The 18,647-nt window shown below is 45.5% G+C and overlaps 2 protein-coding genes across 5 annotated transcripts in view; one reads left to right on the forward strand and one right to left on the reverse strand.

Annotated features, from left to right (window-relative positions):
- The window catches only part of CCDC38 (coiled-coil domain containing 38), a 47,863-nt gene extending 47,280 nt beyond the window's left edge, over positions 1-583 (reverse strand). For all 4 annotated transcript variants that reach the window (XM_032874266.1, XM_032874267.1, XM_032874265.1 and 1 more), the window contains exon 1: positions 356-583. The gene's annotated coding sequence lies outside the window, so the exon portion shown is untranslated. The remainder of the gene's footprint in view (positions 1-355) is intronic.
- Positions 584-1,076: 493 nt separating this feature from the next.
- AMDHD1 (amidohydrolase domain containing 1) lies at positions 1,077-17,351 on the forward strand. The gene is made up of 9 exons (XM_032874273.1): positions 1,077-1,290; positions 2,451-2,557; positions 4,143-4,207; positions 5,648-5,925; positions 8,632-8,857; positions 11,246-11,370; positions 14,566-14,659; positions 15,251-15,411; positions 16,505-17,351. Exons 1-9 carry the CDS (start codon positions 1,154-1,156, stop codon positions 16,590-16,592), a joined length of 1,281 nt encoding a protein of 426 aa, XP_032730164.1. The 5' UTR covers positions 1,077-1,153; the 3' UTR covers positions 16,593-17,351.
- The last annotated feature ends 1,296 nt before the right edge of the window (positions 17,352-18,647 follow it).

Genomic DNA, 18,647 nt, shown 5'->3' on the forward strand with positions numbered 1-18,647 from the left:
GATGGTCTGTTATTCCTGTTTGTAAAGTGTCTCCCTTTAGACTGTCGTCTTTGTGAGGCAGGGAAAGTGACTTTCCTGTCTCTATGTTCCACAGCCTAACACAGAGCTGCTACTAAAAGTGTATAAATAGAATAAAATAATTAAGAATTAAAACCCAGTGCCTGCCAGTGTTTTCAAAGCAGCTGATAGGTGAGAAAAAATGCGGGTGAAAATTACCGACCATCTTCCTTAAACAAGTTTGATTCTGTCTCCAATCTTGGTGGGAAATTGAGAGTAGCAACCCCCCACCCCCACCCCGCCCCAGATCCAGCTGGGGTGAGGATGGGGGCGGACACGGAGCTGAAACCACTTTTACCTGCAAGAGTTCGGATCCAGGAGCCGGTCCAAACCTATCCTTCAGGAAGACGTTAGGGGACACTGGGCAGAGGCGCCAATGGATTCTCTGGTCTCGGCTCTATCCTCCCCCGCCAGGATCCCCCTTCATCTCGGGGACCTTCTGGTAGGGGATTCCGGAGCGGAGCTGGCTAACCGAAAATTGTGCGCGGCACCCGTCACCCTGCAACACGGCCGCGCGGACCCAGGGGCAACTCCCCCACCGCACGCCCCTGCTCCCCACCTTCGGGTTCCTTCTGCCGACCGCCCGTCCCGCTCGAGCCGGCGGGGCAGAGGTTCCCCCACGCTGCCTCTCCTGGGTCTCTACGCCCGGTTCCCGCCCCAGCTCCTGGGGAGAGGTTTGCCTCTACTCAGCCCCACCTGGGCGCCCCGGCCTTTAGGGGACCCCCTTCCTCCTGGCCTTGTGTTAAACGGAGCCCACCTTTCTCTCTCCCGGTAACCCAGCGTCAGGTCCCCTAGAAAGTAGGGACTACGGTCTCCATCACATTTACCCAGAACATCGGGCGACCAAAAGAAGAGGCGATTCCAGGATCACGTTTATTACTAATCCCCCCCCCCCCCCCCGGGTCGTCGGCCCCGGCTCTGCAGCCGCGCCGGCCGGAGGGAGGCGCGCGCTCCTCCGCGGACCCGCAGGGCGGCGGCGGCGAGCGCCGGCCCCGACTCCACCCTCCCTGCCCCGCGGCGCCGCCCGCGGACCCGCACTTTCCTTCGCCCGCGCACCCGCCCGGTGGCCTCCCGGAGACCCGCGGCGCGCGGCGACATGGCTGGCGGCCACCGCCTCCTGCTGGAGAACGCGCGGCAAGTGGTGATGGTGTGCGCCCGCGGCGAGCGCTTCCTGGCGCGGGACGCGCTGTGCCGCCTGGCCGTGCTGGAGGGCGCCAGCCTCGTGGTGGGCACGTAAGTGGCCGCGCGCTGGGGGCAGCGGGCAGCCGCGGCCGGGCCTGGCCCCCTTTCCCTAACTTGGGCGCTGTGGAGGGAACCGCGTAAAATCCTGCATCCAGGGAGCCACCTCAGGCCTTTTCGGCACCTGTTGCTACTTACCTTCGAGGAGCCATTCGGTGAAGAACGCCCCCCCCCCCATCCCTTCTCCCCAGATCTTGGGAATCAGCATCTCTGTGATGGAGTGCTGGGACTTTAAATTTTTACAGAACACCCTCCAGCCCACCCCACTTCGTATACTAAATTTGAGAACCACGAAGACGTTCAGATGGTTTAGGGTGAGAGGAAATTCAGAAAAAGAGGACATTTTCAGTTTTTTCATTTAACCCTCTGTGCTTCCTGCTGGACATGAATAAAAGAACAGCCAGAGTTTGAGGTGGGGGGCGAACCTGCAGTTAGGAGTGGGGTTTGGATGCTGATGTGAATTGGAGAGCCCCACGGCCCGCGATTGTGCAAGATTGTCTCAGCCCTTATCTGACGCTGCTTAGGGTTGTGCAAGAGCCCAGCTTTGAGGGACCATGTGTTTTTAATTAACAAAGGGATAAAAACATTCTCAGTGTTACTGTTGAGAATTTGTTACAAACAAGTTAGCAGAACTGCACAGAGGCAAGAATCCAGGGCTAACTGAGGCCATACTCCATGGAGTTCTGAGGCTCTACTGTCGCGCCCCTGTGCACAACCCTTTCTCACTCCATCATCCAAGATGGCTGCTCCACCTCTCTGTATGGAGTCTACCTTCCAGACGGTGGAAACAAGGAAGTGAAAACAGCCCTATTGGTTAGAATTTAGTCACATGGCCACACCCGGTTGATGAGAAACCCAGAAATGTAGATTTCATTCTGGGTGTTGATGTGTTCAGCTAAGATTTAGGAATCTAGCCCTGTGGGGAAAGGGGAACATTGATCTTGGGGAACAACTAATATTCTATACATATGATTTGACTTTTGGGCTTGCATGTGGCTGGAGTCATTTTTTTCCTTCAATAACACAGATGCAAGAAGGACATAGGATAAAGCTGACTGATAGCAAAAGACATGGACAACATATTTTAAATCATTAGTCAGCTTTTCCACAGTATTTCCCCAAACTTTAGTAATTATTTCTTGATTTTTCTTCAGGGATGGGTTTATAAAAGCCATTGGTCCAGCTGATGAGATCCAAAAAATGTTTTCCGAAGAATCATTCGAGGAAAGGATTGACTGTTCTGGGAAATGCATCTTGCCGGGTACTAACCCCTTTTTTCAGTAAAGCCCTGCAACCAGTTTTAGTAATGTAAAGAGGAAGAGCTTGTTTTAAATAGGGTGTCAAAATCATATTAAAATATAATAATAGCTACCGTGCTTCGCATTTCTACTACTGAATGTCTAGCTATTTTACAAACATGTTTTCATCTTGAATCCTTCTAACTGCCCTGTAAAGTAAGTATCATTATCTACATGTTACACATTAGAAAACTCCAGTATAGGGATGAAATACCTTACCCCAGATTGCCAGACAGGGAAAGGGCCCCTGCTTCCCACTCACATGCTGGAGAGAAACCAGTTGTGTTGTGTTTAGGTTCAAAAGCTGTGGAAGAACTTTACTAATCTACCTCATATGGGAGGCAGCTAGGGCAAACTGCTGTTTCTAATACCAGAATAGATTCTAAATTTACATGGAGTGTGAAACAAAGAACACATCTTTGGGCAGAAAAGTTGGGGAAGAGGGAATCCCTAGAGATTTTACTGAAGTTTATTTATATCTTAGTGATTGACACAAAATCAGTTTGTTAACCATCATCTCCCACATTGTTTTATGGCTTCATGAAATCCTCTGAAACAAGTTTCACAAATTTTGAGTCCTACACAAAACAGAGAGGCTAAGATTTATATTTTTAAAATGTTTACTATGTGTATCTGATAGAGCTTCTATCTTCCAGCTCTGGGAGTCAGGAAATGAAGTCAGAGTGAAACGTTATGAAAAAGAGTAGAAAATACTAGAAAGCAATCTGAACAGAGATTCTTTTTTTTTTTTTTAAGATTGTATTTATTTATTTATTTGACAGAGAGAGATCACAAGTAAGCAGAGAGGCAGGCAGAGAGAGAGGAGGAAGCAGGCTCCCTGCCAAGCAGAGAACCCGATGTGGGACTCGATCCTAGGACCCTGAGATCATGACCTGAGCTGAAGGCAGATGATTAACCCACTGAGCTACCCAGGGGCCCTGAACAGAGATTCTTGATATTTGTCCAATTGCAACCACTAATGAGACATTTAATTCACAAAGTATTTTAAATATTCTGGAAAGACACACTTTACTTGAGTTGTATCTGGATAAACAAATGAGTCACATGATTACTTTATAGTTTCTCTTCAATTAAACTGCATTTCTTTTTTGAAGAAAGATTCATATTCCTGATTCCATATTTTTCCTTCTCAAAGTTGGGAGAGATTATATTCTCTTTTCACACCCAGATTATTCCTTGGCGATGTAGTCCTTGGTTTTGCTCAACTAATAGATATGACATCCTGTTTCCAAAAGCTTGTTTGGTGAGCATGGACTTAGTGGGCAAAAGGACCTGTCTTTCTTTAATGGATATTCTCATCATGCCAAATCACGCTCTTCCGTTAAAGCCTTCTAGAACAGCCATGCAGAGAGTGTTGTTGTTTCCTGTCTGTGGAGGGAACCCATAGACAAATTCTTCTTCCTCCCTCCTCCTCCAAGATGGCTGACCATCATCTTGCTTTCCCAAGAGTGGCATGGGGTAGTCTGCCTACTATCTAAGGGCTTTCTATTTCTCAGCTTCAAAGATGATTTGATTTATTGATTACAGGTTTGGTGGATGCACACACACATCCAGTATGGGCTGGTGAAAGAGTTCACGAGTTTGCAATGAAGGTAACTGCCATAAATGATGACAAATCAAAATAAGGCACAAATACAAATCTTTTTATAAAGATTTGATAGGCTAACAGGCTTTGCAACATATGTCTACATTTCTTTTTTAAAAAGATTTTATTTATGTATTTGAGAGAGAGAGAGAGAGACTGAGAGAGAGAGAGAGAGAGCATGAGAGATAGGGGCAGAGGGAGAATCGGACTCCTCGGGGAACAGGGAGCACGATGCGGGACTTGATCCTGGGACTCCAGGATCGTGACCTGAGCCGAAGGCAGTTGCTTACCCAACTGAACCACCCAGACGCCCCTACATTTCTTTTTCATGTATATTTTTACTGGCCTGGACTATGGAAGATAAACTGGAAAAGAAACTAACTTACAATTGTCCAAATACTATGCACAGGCCCAGCAATCATTTTAGGTATAACAGTTTTCAAAAATTTTTAGCAATAAAATCCTTATATATGTATGTATGTACATATGTATGTTTTAGAATCCTCCCTTTAAAAAAAAAAAGCTGAGCTGCCTTTGGGCACCTGGGTGGCTCAGTCGGTGAACTGTCAGACTGGTTCAGGTCATGATGTCAGGGTCCTGGGATCCGGCCCCAGGTTGGCCTCAGCACCTGGCAGGGTGTCTACTTGTCCCTCTCCCTCTTCCTCTGCGACTCCCCCCGCACTTATACACACACACACTCTCTCTCTCTCAAATAAATAAATAAAATCTTACAAAAAAAAAAAAAAAACCAAAAACAAAACAAAAACAAAAAACAGAGCTGAGCTGCTTTGCTCACTTTCTCCTCTCTTTCCTTTCCCCCATTTCAGCCCCCTGCCCCTGGGAGCCTTTGAAAGGGCTCCATGATATAGTTTGAAATTCACCATTCTTTGGTTCAAACTTGGAAAAATATATTGCTAATCATAAAAATAAATTGTCTTGTATTTTTCTCCCCCCCAAAAAATGACTTATTAAGAAACATAAAGTGTAGTCTATGTCCTGAATCATTAATTAGCCAGGGCCAACCCTCAAATCCATGGTTGGAGTCATTTTCACATTGTTTCTTTCTAATAGATTTAATTTTTTAGAGCAGTTTTAGATTCATAGTCAAATTGAGTGGGAGGGACAAAGACTTAGTGGTCCACACTGGGGCCAGCTGGGTTGTTGGAACACTGAGATACTTCTGGGCTAGTTGGTAAATTGCTGCTGCTTCCCGAGACCCTCAGTGCTCCCCGCCCCCTCTCCCATTTCGGCCATCCCTGCCGTTCCTAAGAGGCCCTGGCAGGGGAGGGGTCTCCATGGCCCCGCTACCCCAGCATCCTTTCTGGTCTGCTGGTGTCTCTGACCTATCAGTTGTTAATCATTTTGAACATCACCCTGGACGGGGATTCTGTGGACCTGCCCACAACCTCCCGCATTTGCCCAGCCTAAAGGCGAGCCCTGTGTTCAGTTGGCAGGAGCCACGTACATGGACATTCACCAGGCTGGAGGAGGGATCAACTTCACCGTGGAGCGCACGCGCCAGGCCTCGGAGGAGGAGCTGTTCTGCTCCTTCCAGGAGAGGCTGCAGTGCATGATGAGGGCGGGGACCACGCTGGTGGAGTGCAAGAGCGGATACGGCCTCAACCTGGAGACCGAATTGAAGATGCTGCGCGTGATCGAGCGCGCTCGGAGGCAGCTGCCCATAGGCATCTCCGCCACTTACTGCGGGGCTCACTCGGTGCCAAAGTAACCTCAGCTTGCGGGTTTGACTGGGGGCATTGATGGGGCATTGAAAACAAAGAAGGGGTCAGGTGGTCCCTAAGTGGGGACGCACTGCGGTGGGGGGGGGGGGAGGAGGGTTAGGGAGTCAGACCGGGTGGAGGTGTATCTATGCTTCTGTTTTCGCAGAGAATTCAGTAGAAGATGTTAGGTGTTCTGATTGTAATAGTCGTCTCACAAGGGTGGTTTTTTGTTTGTTTTTGTTTTTAAGATTTTATTCATTTCAGAGAGAGAGAGAACACACAAGCAGAGGCAGAGGGAGAGGGAGAGGGAGAAGCAGACTCCCTGCTGAACAGGGAGCCTGATGTGAGGCTTGATGCCAGGATCCTGGGATCATGACCTGAGCCGAAGGTAGACACTTAACTGACTGAGCTACCCGGGTGCCCCTTGCAAGGGTGGTTTTAAGAAGGCAATCCCTTCGGTTTTACTGGTCTGCTAATGATGAAGGAGGAAATGGAGATATTCAAAATTCTTTTGGTTAACAGAAAGCAGTGTCCTCTACTAGATCCTTTAAAGTGACAGATATTACTTTAAATAGTTGCCCGTGACCATATAATTGCACTTTATAGATTAAAAGTAACACTCCGTAGGTGATAGAGCAAATCTCTAGGTCAGGATGACTCAGAATAGTTTTTATTTTCGTTCATCTTTTTGTTTAGCAGCAAACATGTTTGTTTTCTTGTTGTAAATTGTTTTGAGCTTTCCTTTTACCTAAAAAGTGTCTCCTATATGGCTTTCTTGTAGAGAATTCTGTCCCTTTCTGCATCTGCTTCTGCATCTTACCTGTCCCAGAATTTCTAGAGCCAAAGGCCCACAGTTCCAGAATTAAAAGGTCCAAAAGAAATCCAGGACTTGGGGGGCGCCTGGGTGGCTCAGTCGGTTAAGCAGATGCCTTCGGTTCGGGTCAGGATCCCAGGGGATCAAACCCCTAATTGGCTCCCTGCTCAGCAGGGAATCTGCTTCTCCCTCCCCCTGCTATTGTTCTCTCTTTCTCTCAAATAAATAAATAAAATCTTTACAAATAAAATCCAAGACTTGAAAATTAACAGGACAAAGTCTTAGTGAAGTCTTGAGTTTTGATAACTTAGATACGTAAGTACTACAGGCTTATTTGAAAGTTTCATAACATATTTTTACATTTATTTAGTTTTGTGCAATTTGGAAAATAAGTTTAATGTTAATTTTTTGTTTATCATTTCAATCAGAGAAAATAAAAAATTTTTTTTAAAGATTTTATTTATTTATTCAACCCAGAGAGAGAGATCACAAGTAGGCAGAGAGGCAGGCAGAGAGAGTGGAGGAAGCAGGCTCCCCACTGTGCAGAGAGCCCTATGCGGGGCTCGATCCCAGGACCCTGAGATCATGACCTGAGCCGAAGGCAGAGGCTTAACCCACTGAGCCACCCAGGTGCCCCGAAAATAAAAAAATTTAACATTAAATTTATGATTAAGAATTCAGAAAATTAAGTAGAAAAGAAAAATATTTAATATTTCCAATGATGTTTTTGTACATTTTTAGCATTTGTACTTCCGAAATTATTAAAGCTTAAACCGCACTGAGACTTTTGGGACATCCGTCTATAGAAAAAAATTTTTTTTTTTTTTTTTCCCGAATGGAACATAAGGTGAATGATAGGCAGTGTAAGGTGGTAGAGAAGTCGTAGGCTTTGGAGCCATACCAGACCTAGGTTTCACTCCAGCTTTGCAACTTTCCCAGCACATGATTTTGAGGGCATCACTTAACTTTTTTGAACATCTGTAAAACAGCTAAATAACACATAATTCTAAATGATTGTCTTGAGAATTAGGGACAACATACATGAGCACCTGTCTCCTCACAGTTCACCTCTATCTTCCCACCAATACGGTTTTTGCTGAGCAAGAGACTCTGGCGTTCCAAATACAGGGCTAAAGTTTTACAGAAATTTTCTCCTTCTGCCAATGAGTCTCTGAGGTCTGATCCCCAGTGACACAGTCTGCAGCTCAGAGTATGCCAAATGATGGCTGCGTGACCTGTCCAAAGTTAGGTCTCCAGCAAGTGGTGGAGCTCTGGGTCTTTCTGACTTCAAAAGCCCAGCCCTTTCCTATGTATAACTACCCCAGAATCTTAGAATTTCAGTGCCTCCTACAACCCTCTTTCCGGTGCTTCTACAAATAGTGTGGAAGAAGAAAAAGGCAGAGTGAACAGTAGGGCCCAGCAAAGGAGCCTGCAACTGGGTAGTTATGGAAGCATTCAGGATGCCCTCCATGTGTCTTTGGCAAGCAAATTCAGTTTTTCAGCCCCCATGGCCTTGCTGGCATTCTCGAAGGCAACATGGCTGGGCCAGAGATGGATGAGCCCTTTGAGTCTCCGTGTACAGGGTCAGTGCCTATAGTAGTCTTATCGACATCTCTGCTGTGTCCTCATTGTTAAGACTCTTGAGGTATAGTTTGGATTATTTCTCTACTTTTTGAGGCTTGAGGTCATTTGCTCATGGTTTGTCAGATTCTTCAAGGGCCAGAAAACCAATTAAATCCATTTTAAATTTTTTTAAATTAAAAAAAATAAAAAATTTTAAATTAAATTTTAAACAATTTTAATTAAGTTAAATTAATTTTTTTAAATTAAAACAATTTTTTAATTAAAGAAAAAAAAATTTTTTTTTGCTTCACCTAATCTCATTTTCTCGCCCAGAGGGAAGACCGCATCAGAGGCTGCTGATGAAATCATCAGTAGCCACCTCCCGAAGCTGAAGGAGCTTGCCAGAAGTGGGGAAATCCACGTGGACAATATAGATGTGTTCTGCGAGAAGGGGGTCTTTGATCTTGACTCCACCAGGAGGATTCTTCAAAGCGGAAAAGAGATGGGATTACAGATTAACTTCCATGGGGACGAGCTGCACCCGATGAAGGCTGCGGAGGTAGGGTCGACCTTCTTCTTTTCCTTTGTCAACACTCACGCTATGGAAAACTTCATTAGTGGGTTCAGAGGTGGGAGGAGCCTTACTGAAAAGACAGAGAAACGGGAATTTGTTTGAACAATGTGTGGATCGGTCCAGTCGAGCCTCGGAATCCCTGACCCCTGTTAGAAATTTTTTGCTGGTCGTTTACTTTTATGATCGCCTGCTGGTGGTATTAGTGGAAAAAGAAGTACTTCTGTGATCTTGTTTAGCAAACCCACACCCTGTTTTGGTTGGAACAGAAAGCCACGCTGGCAGAGCGGAGTAAAAATTGCTCATGTTGTGGCTAAGGTCCTCCTGGAGACCAGGGGAATGCTGGGAGAGCACGCCGGTCATGGTCACGTGATGCTCTTCTGACCTGTGTGTCTTGCCCAGATTCATTTATTCACGCTTTCAACAAATACATGAGTGTCTGCTCTGTACCAGGCTCTGAGAATTCAGCCGTGAATAAGACAGACAGACACAGTCCTCGCAGTTGCGAGTCTAGCTGTCTCTCCAAACAGCAGAGCGAAATAAACAACTGCCCTTGGGGCATAAATACAGATGTGTATAATGTGGGCATAAATACAGACACTCCAGACGTATCCAGTGTGATCTCTTCACATCGCTTCCGGATCTTGGTCCTGTGTTTCCTGCTCAGTGAATGACCCCATCGTCTAGTATTGTCTAAGCGGAAAAATTTGGACATCACCTTGTCTCCTTTCCCTGTCCCCTGTCCTGTTTTGGTCAACCAGCAAGGCCTCCAGGTTTGCCTCCTGATTATGTCCAGGTCCACTTCTCTTCCCCCGACCACCTAGTTCAGACCACCATCAGGGCTCCCAGCAGATCTCCTGCAACGGCTTCTCTCCCCGTGTCCAAGCCCGCCCGCTCTTTAATCAGTTTAATCCCTGCCCTCAGTGCATCTTCTCTTCCTCTCTGTTGCCGGAAAGCCCTGAAAGGCTCACCCATGCTAGCAGGACAGATTCCCAACTCCGCAGCCGTAGGCTTACCCGGATCCAGCCCTTGCTTACCTGCCATGTTCCTCTTTGTCTCCTCCCCCTCTCACTTCCCCTGCCCTCTTTTCCGTGAGCTGGCCACCATGAACTGTGTTAGGACACTCGATCCCCCACGCCTCTGCATGTACTTTCTCTTGTCTGAACACCCCTCGCCTGGCTAACTCTACCTCCTCTCCGTGTTTCTTCTTAGCTACCACTTCTCTGGGATCCTTCCCAAACCTCTGCAAGAGGGAGTTACAGACCCTCCCCACACCTGTCCCACCGTGTTCAAATGGCCTCCACGCTCCCTCCTGGACAGTAAAGGGGCTGACAATTGTCCCCGCGCCTTTGCAGCTCTGTCCCTGGAGGTTAGCACAATGCCTGGCAGACAGGTGGCCTTTAGTGAGGACGTAAATGGGGCATGCTTGTCATGTGAACTAGGTGGTCAACAAGATACTTTTGGTGGCAGAGAGTGCACTGGTGAATTAAACAGAGGTCAGTACCTGGGATGACCAAATCGAGTTTGGGAGAGTGAAGGTGATTCCAAGGTTAGAAGGAAGCTCCGCCTGGGGAACAGAGTCAGTCTGTGGGGCATCCCACTCCCCAGAGCACCAAACCAGAATTGCCCTTAGACCCAAGCTAGCTGCTGACGAGGGGCCAGCTCCCTCCTGCCCTGCTATGGCTGTGCTGCCTCCCTGGGCCATTGCTTGATGTCAAGAATGAGTCTACTTTCCCTTCCCTTGGAATGCTTAACACAATCACCTTTCAGCCTGGGGCACTGTGTATGTGTGTGCATGTGTGTGTGTGTGTGTGTGTGTGTGTAAATGTATCAAGCTGAGAAGAAACCCACTTTTTTTTTTTTTAAGAAACCCACTTTAATGGTATGTTTTCATTACCATCATAGCATTACCTCCTACTTTTCTTCTCACAGTCGAGCCCAGATTTTTCCTCTGGAGAGAAATCAAGCTCAAGTGCATATTCTCAAATGATACATATAATTTCACATTTTTCCAAGGTTGTTTTCTTAACTGATCTGTTTTCCCTGAGTGCAACAGCACTGCAAGATACATTTCCTTACTGTGTTTTTGACGATGCTGTAAGAATCAGACTTTATTACCAGTGTCACTCTGCGTGAAGAATATCAGTGAGCACTTGGACGTAAGGACAGTTGTTGAAGTAGCACACTAGCTAATTTTCCAATGAATGCCCATCACAAATCTTTTGCCCATCTGGGGGCTTGTGCTTGGCAGAGGCAGTTGCCAAGGCATTTTAGTAATAGATTGGTATTTATTTTTGCAGGAATAACAATGTTCTGGCCCTTTATTGATTGTTGTTGCTGTTGGTGAACTCTTCTCTCTCTGCCCATTCTGCTTAGCTCGGGGCTGAGCTGGGAGCCCAGGCAATCAGTCACCTGGAAGAAGCGAGCGATGAGGGCATCACTGCCATGGCAACGGCCCAGTGCTCGGCCGTCCTTCTGCCCACCACGGCCTACATGCTGAGGTGAGTTGCCCCAGTGGGTGTCAGGTGGGAGGACACAGACCCGGAGGCCTGTCTTATTTCATTGCCCTTCCACATTCCTTAAAAATGCAGATCAGGAAAACTGAGCTCTGGAAGATGCCAGTCCTGGAGCGAGGTTCAGGAGAGAGTTTAGACCCCAGTCACCGTTGAGTGGTGGGATTATTGGGTAAAGTGGAGCTGCCCTTTCCTTTTCCCACCTCATTTTTGGAATTTTCCAGTTAAAAAGTCAATATGTATTACTTTTATAACTACCAAGTAATGAAATAGGCTCTCCACTTTAAAAACATGCATCAGATGTTAGAGATACTGGACAGTGTTCAGAATGTGAAGGAGCTGTTTTCTAAGAGGATGCAACTGGGTACCACAGTCCTCAAAAATCCCCAGGCGTGGGAGGAAAGAGGAGATGTGTAAGTATATTTTGTGAAATCTCCCCCAGGAATTTTGCTGTTTGCCCTCTATTGACTGAATAAACACAGTCCATAGTCCATCTTTATGAATGCCGTTTCAGACGTTGGACAGTGTCTGGAGGCAGTTAGGGTTGTGGCCCACTAGGGGGGCACTACTGGCATCTAGTAGGTAGAGGCTAGAAACCTCCACAGTGCCCAGAACCATCTCCCACCACAGAGAATTATCCTGCCCAAGAACCACCCAGCCACAAATTATGAACTGTGCCATGGTTGAGACGCTCTGCCTTAGGCATTAGAAAAGCCAGGCTTCGAGTAACTTTTACATTTATTTATTTATTTTTTAGAGAGAGAGGGAGTGAGGGCACTCCCAGGTGCCTGTGAGCTGGGGGAAGGGGCAGAGGGGGAGAGAGAATCTAGAGATTCTTCATGCCCAGTGTGGAGCCTGACAGGGGGCTCGATCTCACCACCATGACACCATGACCTGAGCCGAAATCAAGAGTGGACGCCTAACTGAGAGCCACCCAGGTACCCTTCGAGTAACTTTTTTTAAGAGAGAAGAGAGGAATATGGCAGTGCTTTTCTCGAATATATTGTGACGTTATACCCATACAGGTAATATTACACATTTCTCTTACCGTTACGTTCTCTGAATTTCAAGAGTAAACTTCATGTAGATTGCAACCAGGAAATATCAATCAATAACCATTCTTGGTATGTTGGCATTCCCAGCAAGTTTTAGTAGTCAGTCAGAGTCATCAATCAATACCTAATCTGGTTAATTTTCCATCACCAAGAAATAATGTTTTACCAAAAAAAAAAAAAATTTCCTTTCCCTCCCCTTAAATCTCTTGAAGATGGAGCAAAAATCCGAGACTTGCACTGTGAAGGGCAGCTCAGCAGTAAAAGTCTAAACTTTGTCCCTGCGCCAGAGGTGGCTGCCATCTGTGCTCTCCGCAGGATGGGCTGGCCAGTTGGACAACAGGAAACATCACCGAGGCCACCCTTCTCTCTCTGGTTTCTCTGTTCTGGTATTTTTCTGATCTCTCCAACAGGCCCAACCTGCAGGGCTCTCTGCTGGGCCTTGAATTCTCTCTTGACTCTCACTTCCAGGATAACAGTGGCCTTGTGCCGCTTCCTTTAATCATTATTGTATGCATTTTTGTGTATACTCTTTAAATTGATTTAGGATACATTCACCTCAGTTTTTCTGGAACTCCCTTGATACTTCTACAGAATCACTTTTTTTTTTTTCTCCTTCAATATTTCTGGAAGGGGAGGGGAGGCCATCCGAATGAACTGTGCAGGGACACCTGAGTGGCTCAGTGGGTTAAGTGTCTGGCTCCAGCTCAGGTCATGATCTCAGGATCCTGGGCTTGAGCCCCAGATGGGCTCCTTCTCCCAGCACCTGGGAGAAGCCTGCTTCTCCCTCTCTTCCTCCTTATGTTCTGTCTCAAATAAATAAAATCTTAAGAAAGAAAGAAAGAAAGAAAGAAAGAAAGAAAGAAAGAAAGAAAGAAAGAAAAGGAATGAACTGTGGAGAGATTTTAAGTTCTACCTTTCCACATGATTATCCCTGCTTCACCCACCTCCTCTCATGCATGATGCTGATTGAGGAACATTATCTTAGGTAGTCCTGCAAACTGTCCGTCATCGACTGTGAATGTTTCAAGGGCCTCAGTCTTGGCCTGTAAACGTGTAGATTCTCAGACAACTGATTTCCATCTATCCCTCTCCCCCAAACCCTGGGAGCCTTGAATAAACACTAGCATAGTTTCTGACAGCTCAAAGTTATCTGCCTAGGATGACCCAGGCCCCCTTACAGCGCCTGTCTGAGGAAGCCCAGCCCACCAGGAGAATGTACTGCTTGTTCCCGCAAAACCAGCTGATTGGCAGATAGGCCCCTGGACTTTCTCTTAGAGCAGTTACTTTACAAAGCTTGCAATTAGAAATCCTTTCTCTGCAAAGACTTATATCTGAGATACAAGTCTCTGACCACCCAGGATTGCCTCCTCAAGGACCCGCCCCTTTTTCCTCCCAACTTCCTCTTTCTTTCTTTAAACGCCCAGTTACCACTGCACAAACCAAAATTGAGTCCAGGCCACACTGGATCCTTTTCCCTTTCGCAGTAGGTATTACTGAATACTGTCCTCACCCTTTGAGCTAGTGTCTGGCTCCGTTTATCCCTGTCATGACTTTTGAGTCACGTCCTAAAGAATAATATTTTGCCAAGGAAATCAAGGAGACACGCAACCCAGGAAGAAGCGCAGACATTTTACATAAAAGATTCTTGGGCCTTCAAGGTTTTAAAGGCCCTACCAGAAATGTTTGAGGCCCCTCTGCCCCTGCCCAGGAGGGGGAGAGATATGAATTAAAAAATTGCAAACTGGAAGTTAATAAAAACAACATTATTTTAACCTCATTTTTTACATTTGAGAGTCAAAAAAAAAGTGTTACACTTTTTTTTTTTAATGTTAAGTTAGATTTTTCTTCCTTAGCAAGGATCTCTGGAAGTATGTAAAGGTTGCCAAAATAAACACTCCCAAATTAAAGAGGTTAGTCATGGGCAAGTCATTTCAAAAGCAGAGATAAAAATCAGGCATCCTGGGGTTCCACCTGACTTCACCACTCATCACTTAACCTTGAGTGTCTGTTTCTTCTTCCAGAACACAGAGGGGTTGGATATCTTGAGTCGGTTTCCATTGCAAACATCTAGTCTATAGAAGCTCTACTTCCAGAGACTTCCATCTTTCTTTTTTTTCCTTCCTCTTAGACTGAAGCAACCCCGTGCTAGGAAGATGTTGGAGGAGGGGGTAATCGTTGCTCTGGGCAGTGATTTCAACCCAAACGCATATTGCTTTTCAATGGTAATTATTTTTAATGTGCCTTTCCAAGCGGAGAATCAGTCTTCCACTGTGTGTATCAATAATTTAAAAGTAGTTCCCTAATTGTTAAAATGTACCAAAGATCTAAGAAACTATTTTCTCGAGCAACAGGAAAAAAAGTGTAGACAGCAGGGTCCTTGGCTATTTCCGTGCCACACAAATGCCTCTAGGCAGAGAGAGAGGAGAGAAAGTTCAATGTGCATAATTTTTTGATTCAGCCTTGGGCGTGGTGGTTTGATGATAACTTACCTCCGTCTTGGAGGACAGCACGGCCCAAAGAAATTTTAGTAAATAAGTGTGGAGGTGGGCTTTCATCTTATATAGATAGTGGTCTTGAAAAGTTGTAAATAAACACTCAGTACCCAGGGGTTCGGCGGGGGTAATCTCTCTAATAAAGGAATCTTTTCCAAAGCATAAGAATCTTTACATGTACATCAAAATATTCTCATACCAGTGTAGCCGGTTCCTCCCAGATATTTAATTTCCATTATTGGTTGTGCTGCGTTGAGAAATGTCCTAGGTAGCAGCTACCATTTTGTTCTTTTCCTCTACTGCGGTTCTTGCCTGCCTTAGCCGGTGGTCATGCACTTGGCCTGCGTGAACATGCGACTGTCCATGTCGGAAGCCTTGGCCGCTGCCACCATCAACGCAGCCTATGCCCTGGGAAGATCTCACACACACGGATCTCTGGAAGTCGGCAAACAGGGAGATCTCATCATCATCAATGCGTCCAGGCGAGTGTTCTCCCAACGGAGCTGTTTTATTTTGTGCCCCTTGTGATATGTAGGCTGGGTTTAAATGGCTTTTCTGCTCGATATTAGCATCTGGCCCTAAAGCCTCTGCAGCTCCCCAGTCTCCTTTACCATCACCCCTTTCCAACCAGCAAGTCTCCCTGTGGGTCCTCGACCACAGAGGGTAGACCAGCTTGTCCGGTCTCTTCATCTGTCTTCCATCTGCCCTAGATCTCCAGGGTTTTGTTCTGTTTACCCGGACTTTGGACTTGTGCCGCCTGGCTCGTGTTCTTGTTTTTCTGCTGGCGTTCTGACCTACAGCTGGTTCTGGGCGGTGCGTGTCCCAGCTCCTGCTGGCCACCCTGCATTTGATTCATTACCTCTCTGGCTTCTCACTCTTACCAGATCCCAAAAGCCTTGCTTCTGTTTTCCTGCCACTGGGTTCTTATTACTCATCCACTGTCTACTGCCAAGTGGGCCTCCGATGCAACAATTTGAGTCTTATTTTTCTCAGTCTGAAAGTTGTAAATCCTTGACCCAGGAAGCCTGTTGCATTCCTTGGTCCTCAAGTTCCACTGAAGAAATCGACTTTAATTCTACTCTTCACTCTCTCTATTGAAAATAATGCTGATGTCACCTTTTACATATTACTTGATTGGATCAAATATTTTCAGGTCAAATACTTCAATAATACCATTAAACAATATTGAAGTTGTAGACTAGTTGTCATAGTAATCTACTGTTTTTTTTTTTAAAGCCCTTTCTCGATGACGAGGTATAAAGAAGTTTTTATTTTTTTTTTAAGATTTTATTTATTTATTTGACAGAGAGAGATCACAAGTAGACAGAGAGGCAGGCAGAGAGAGAGAGAGAGAGAGAGAGAGGGAAGCAGGCTCCCTGCCGAGCAGAGAGCCCGATACGGGACTCGATCCCAAGACCCTGAGATCATGACCTGAGCCGAAGGCAGTGGCTTAACCCACTGAGCCACCCAGGCGCCCTAAAGAAGTTTTTAGAGAATGTATTTCCACATTAGCATTTATTGACAAAGTGATCATTTTGATGTGTAGGCATTAAAATATGTTTGATTTCTTTCTAGATGGGAGCATTTGATTTACCAGTTTGGAGGCCATCATGAATTAATTGAATATGTTGTAGCTAAAGGAAAAGTCATCTATAAAAAATGAAAGATCTGAAAGGAAAGAGAAGACCTTTCGACTACATAAGTCAATGCGGTTGGAGTCCAAGTTAAAATACCATAGTAATTTGCCAGAGTGATGTCACTTAAATATATTTCAGTGCTTTATTAATCCACTTGAAAAAAAACCAAGTCATTAATTTCTTTTCATTTAACACATGCACCTGGACATCTAAGCAGGTAAATCATTTGGATCTCAATCTCAGAACATGAAATCATTTCACAGAGATTTGCTATAAATATTTTGAAGATTAAGATGGTAGCGCATCATCGGAACGCCTTCATGGGGAAAAGCTGATTGGCAGTTAGGTAGACATGGCTTGAAATTCCCATTTTGTTTGTGCTTTTCAAGTTTCAGTTCTTAAACAGTACTTCATGAAAATTAGGGGATGGTGAGAAATCCAACTGATATGCCCCAAATTAAACAAATGTAGCCTTCTATTATAAGCAGCTAGTTTGTCCTTTTCCCACATGGTTTGTCTTTCTAGAAGCTCTTTGAATGCATGAGTGTCCCTTGAAGGAGGCTGTCCTTCGAGTTCTAATTTCTTCTGGACTCTAACTGTAGTGCTTCACAAGAGTTCAAGACCCGTCATTTTATACATGGGGACGGGGACTTCCTAGAATGGATGCATTTGGGCCAAATCTGATAATGTAATTTTTAAAAATCACTCTGAAGAGTTTGATTATTCACATTATAGATGTATGACAGAATGGATATAGGTCTCAATAAATATGTGTTGACACTGTTGTTGTTTCCAGTCCCAGAAGCAGATGGGTGCTATTACTTATTACAGCTTTTAAGGAAATGAACCCAATTACATAATTACACATAAAGAAATCATGGATGACGATATGAATAGGTGTTTCTAAAGCCATATGAGCTTCCTTGAAATCTTTTAAATGTTTCATCATCCTTATCATCCCAATGGCGTTATTAAACTTTGTCCTCTTTATGAATAAATTATTTGAGAAGTGAAGATTAACCAAGGTATCCTCCCTTTCATGTTAACAGAGGCTGAATCGATGAGGATTTACTGTGTTCCATTTTAGATGCTCCTTGTTGGGAGGTTATGGGTAACAGTGTGCATGGCTGTCACTGTCCAGTAACATGGGGTCATTGGAGCTTTGTCCCTCACAGGCTTGGTCAAGGAGTCTTGAGGGGGTGTGGGAGGCACGTGGTTGCCATGGGTGATGCCTCCCCTATGACCACCTATACAAGGGTAGGAGTTTGGGATGCAGGCAATAAATACAAAGGCCAAAACTAAATATGAGGTCTGTTCAAACCCGCAAGTCTATCTTGATACCTATGGAATAAGTAGGGGAAGTGAATCCTATTCTCTGTCTAGGAGACATTCGCTTGAAACAAAGAGCGTTAATGTCTTTTTCAAATGAAAGCAGAAGAGGATACCCACCCAGAACTGCCTTCGTCCTTCCAGGCCAGTGTCCTGTTAGTCCTGCCACTTGGGAGCTTGCTGGTAATGAGAACCTCGGCCCCACCCCAGACCTCTGAATCGGAATGTGTTTCTTAACTCCCTGCCAGGTTATTTGTACGCTTGTTAAGTGCTGCAGTCTCGACCCTAGCCACACCGGCTGTCACACTGTGCCTCAAAACGGTTTGCTTTTGCTATTCCAGGCTTTGCAGCCCGTTCCTTCTGCCTGGACTGCTTTCCTTCTCTTCTTTATGCGGGAAAGCAGAGCTAGTCCCTCCCCAACCCTACAATGCGCCCATCGTCCATGCTAGCCTTCATGGCACGGTGTTTTAACTGTCTTTCCCTTTAGAATGGAAGTTGGTAGAGGGCAGGGCCCCACCTCATGCCCCAGGATCTAGCGTGGTGACAGGTTCATAGCAGGTGATCAGTAAATGAATTCATGGATGGCCGTACAAACATACTGGTAGTCACAGTGAAAATTACTTAATTAAATCACACCAAGTAGGCCAACCCAGAAAGACAGTGTTAAGAAAAATACTTGTTTTGTGGATTGAAAAGAGCATATGAGTTCCTTTAATATAATACCAAAGGATGATGCTCATGGGGGGAGTAAA

The sequence above is a fragment of the Lontra canadensis genome, unplaced genomic scaffold (assembly GCF_010015895.1).
Source record: "Lontra canadensis isolate GAN:19392208 unplaced genomic scaffold, GSC_riverotter_1.0 scaffold52, whole genome shotgun sequence".
Taxonomy (NCBI): Eukaryota; Metazoa; Chordata; class Mammalia; order Carnivora; family Mustelidae; genus Lontra; species Lontra canadensis.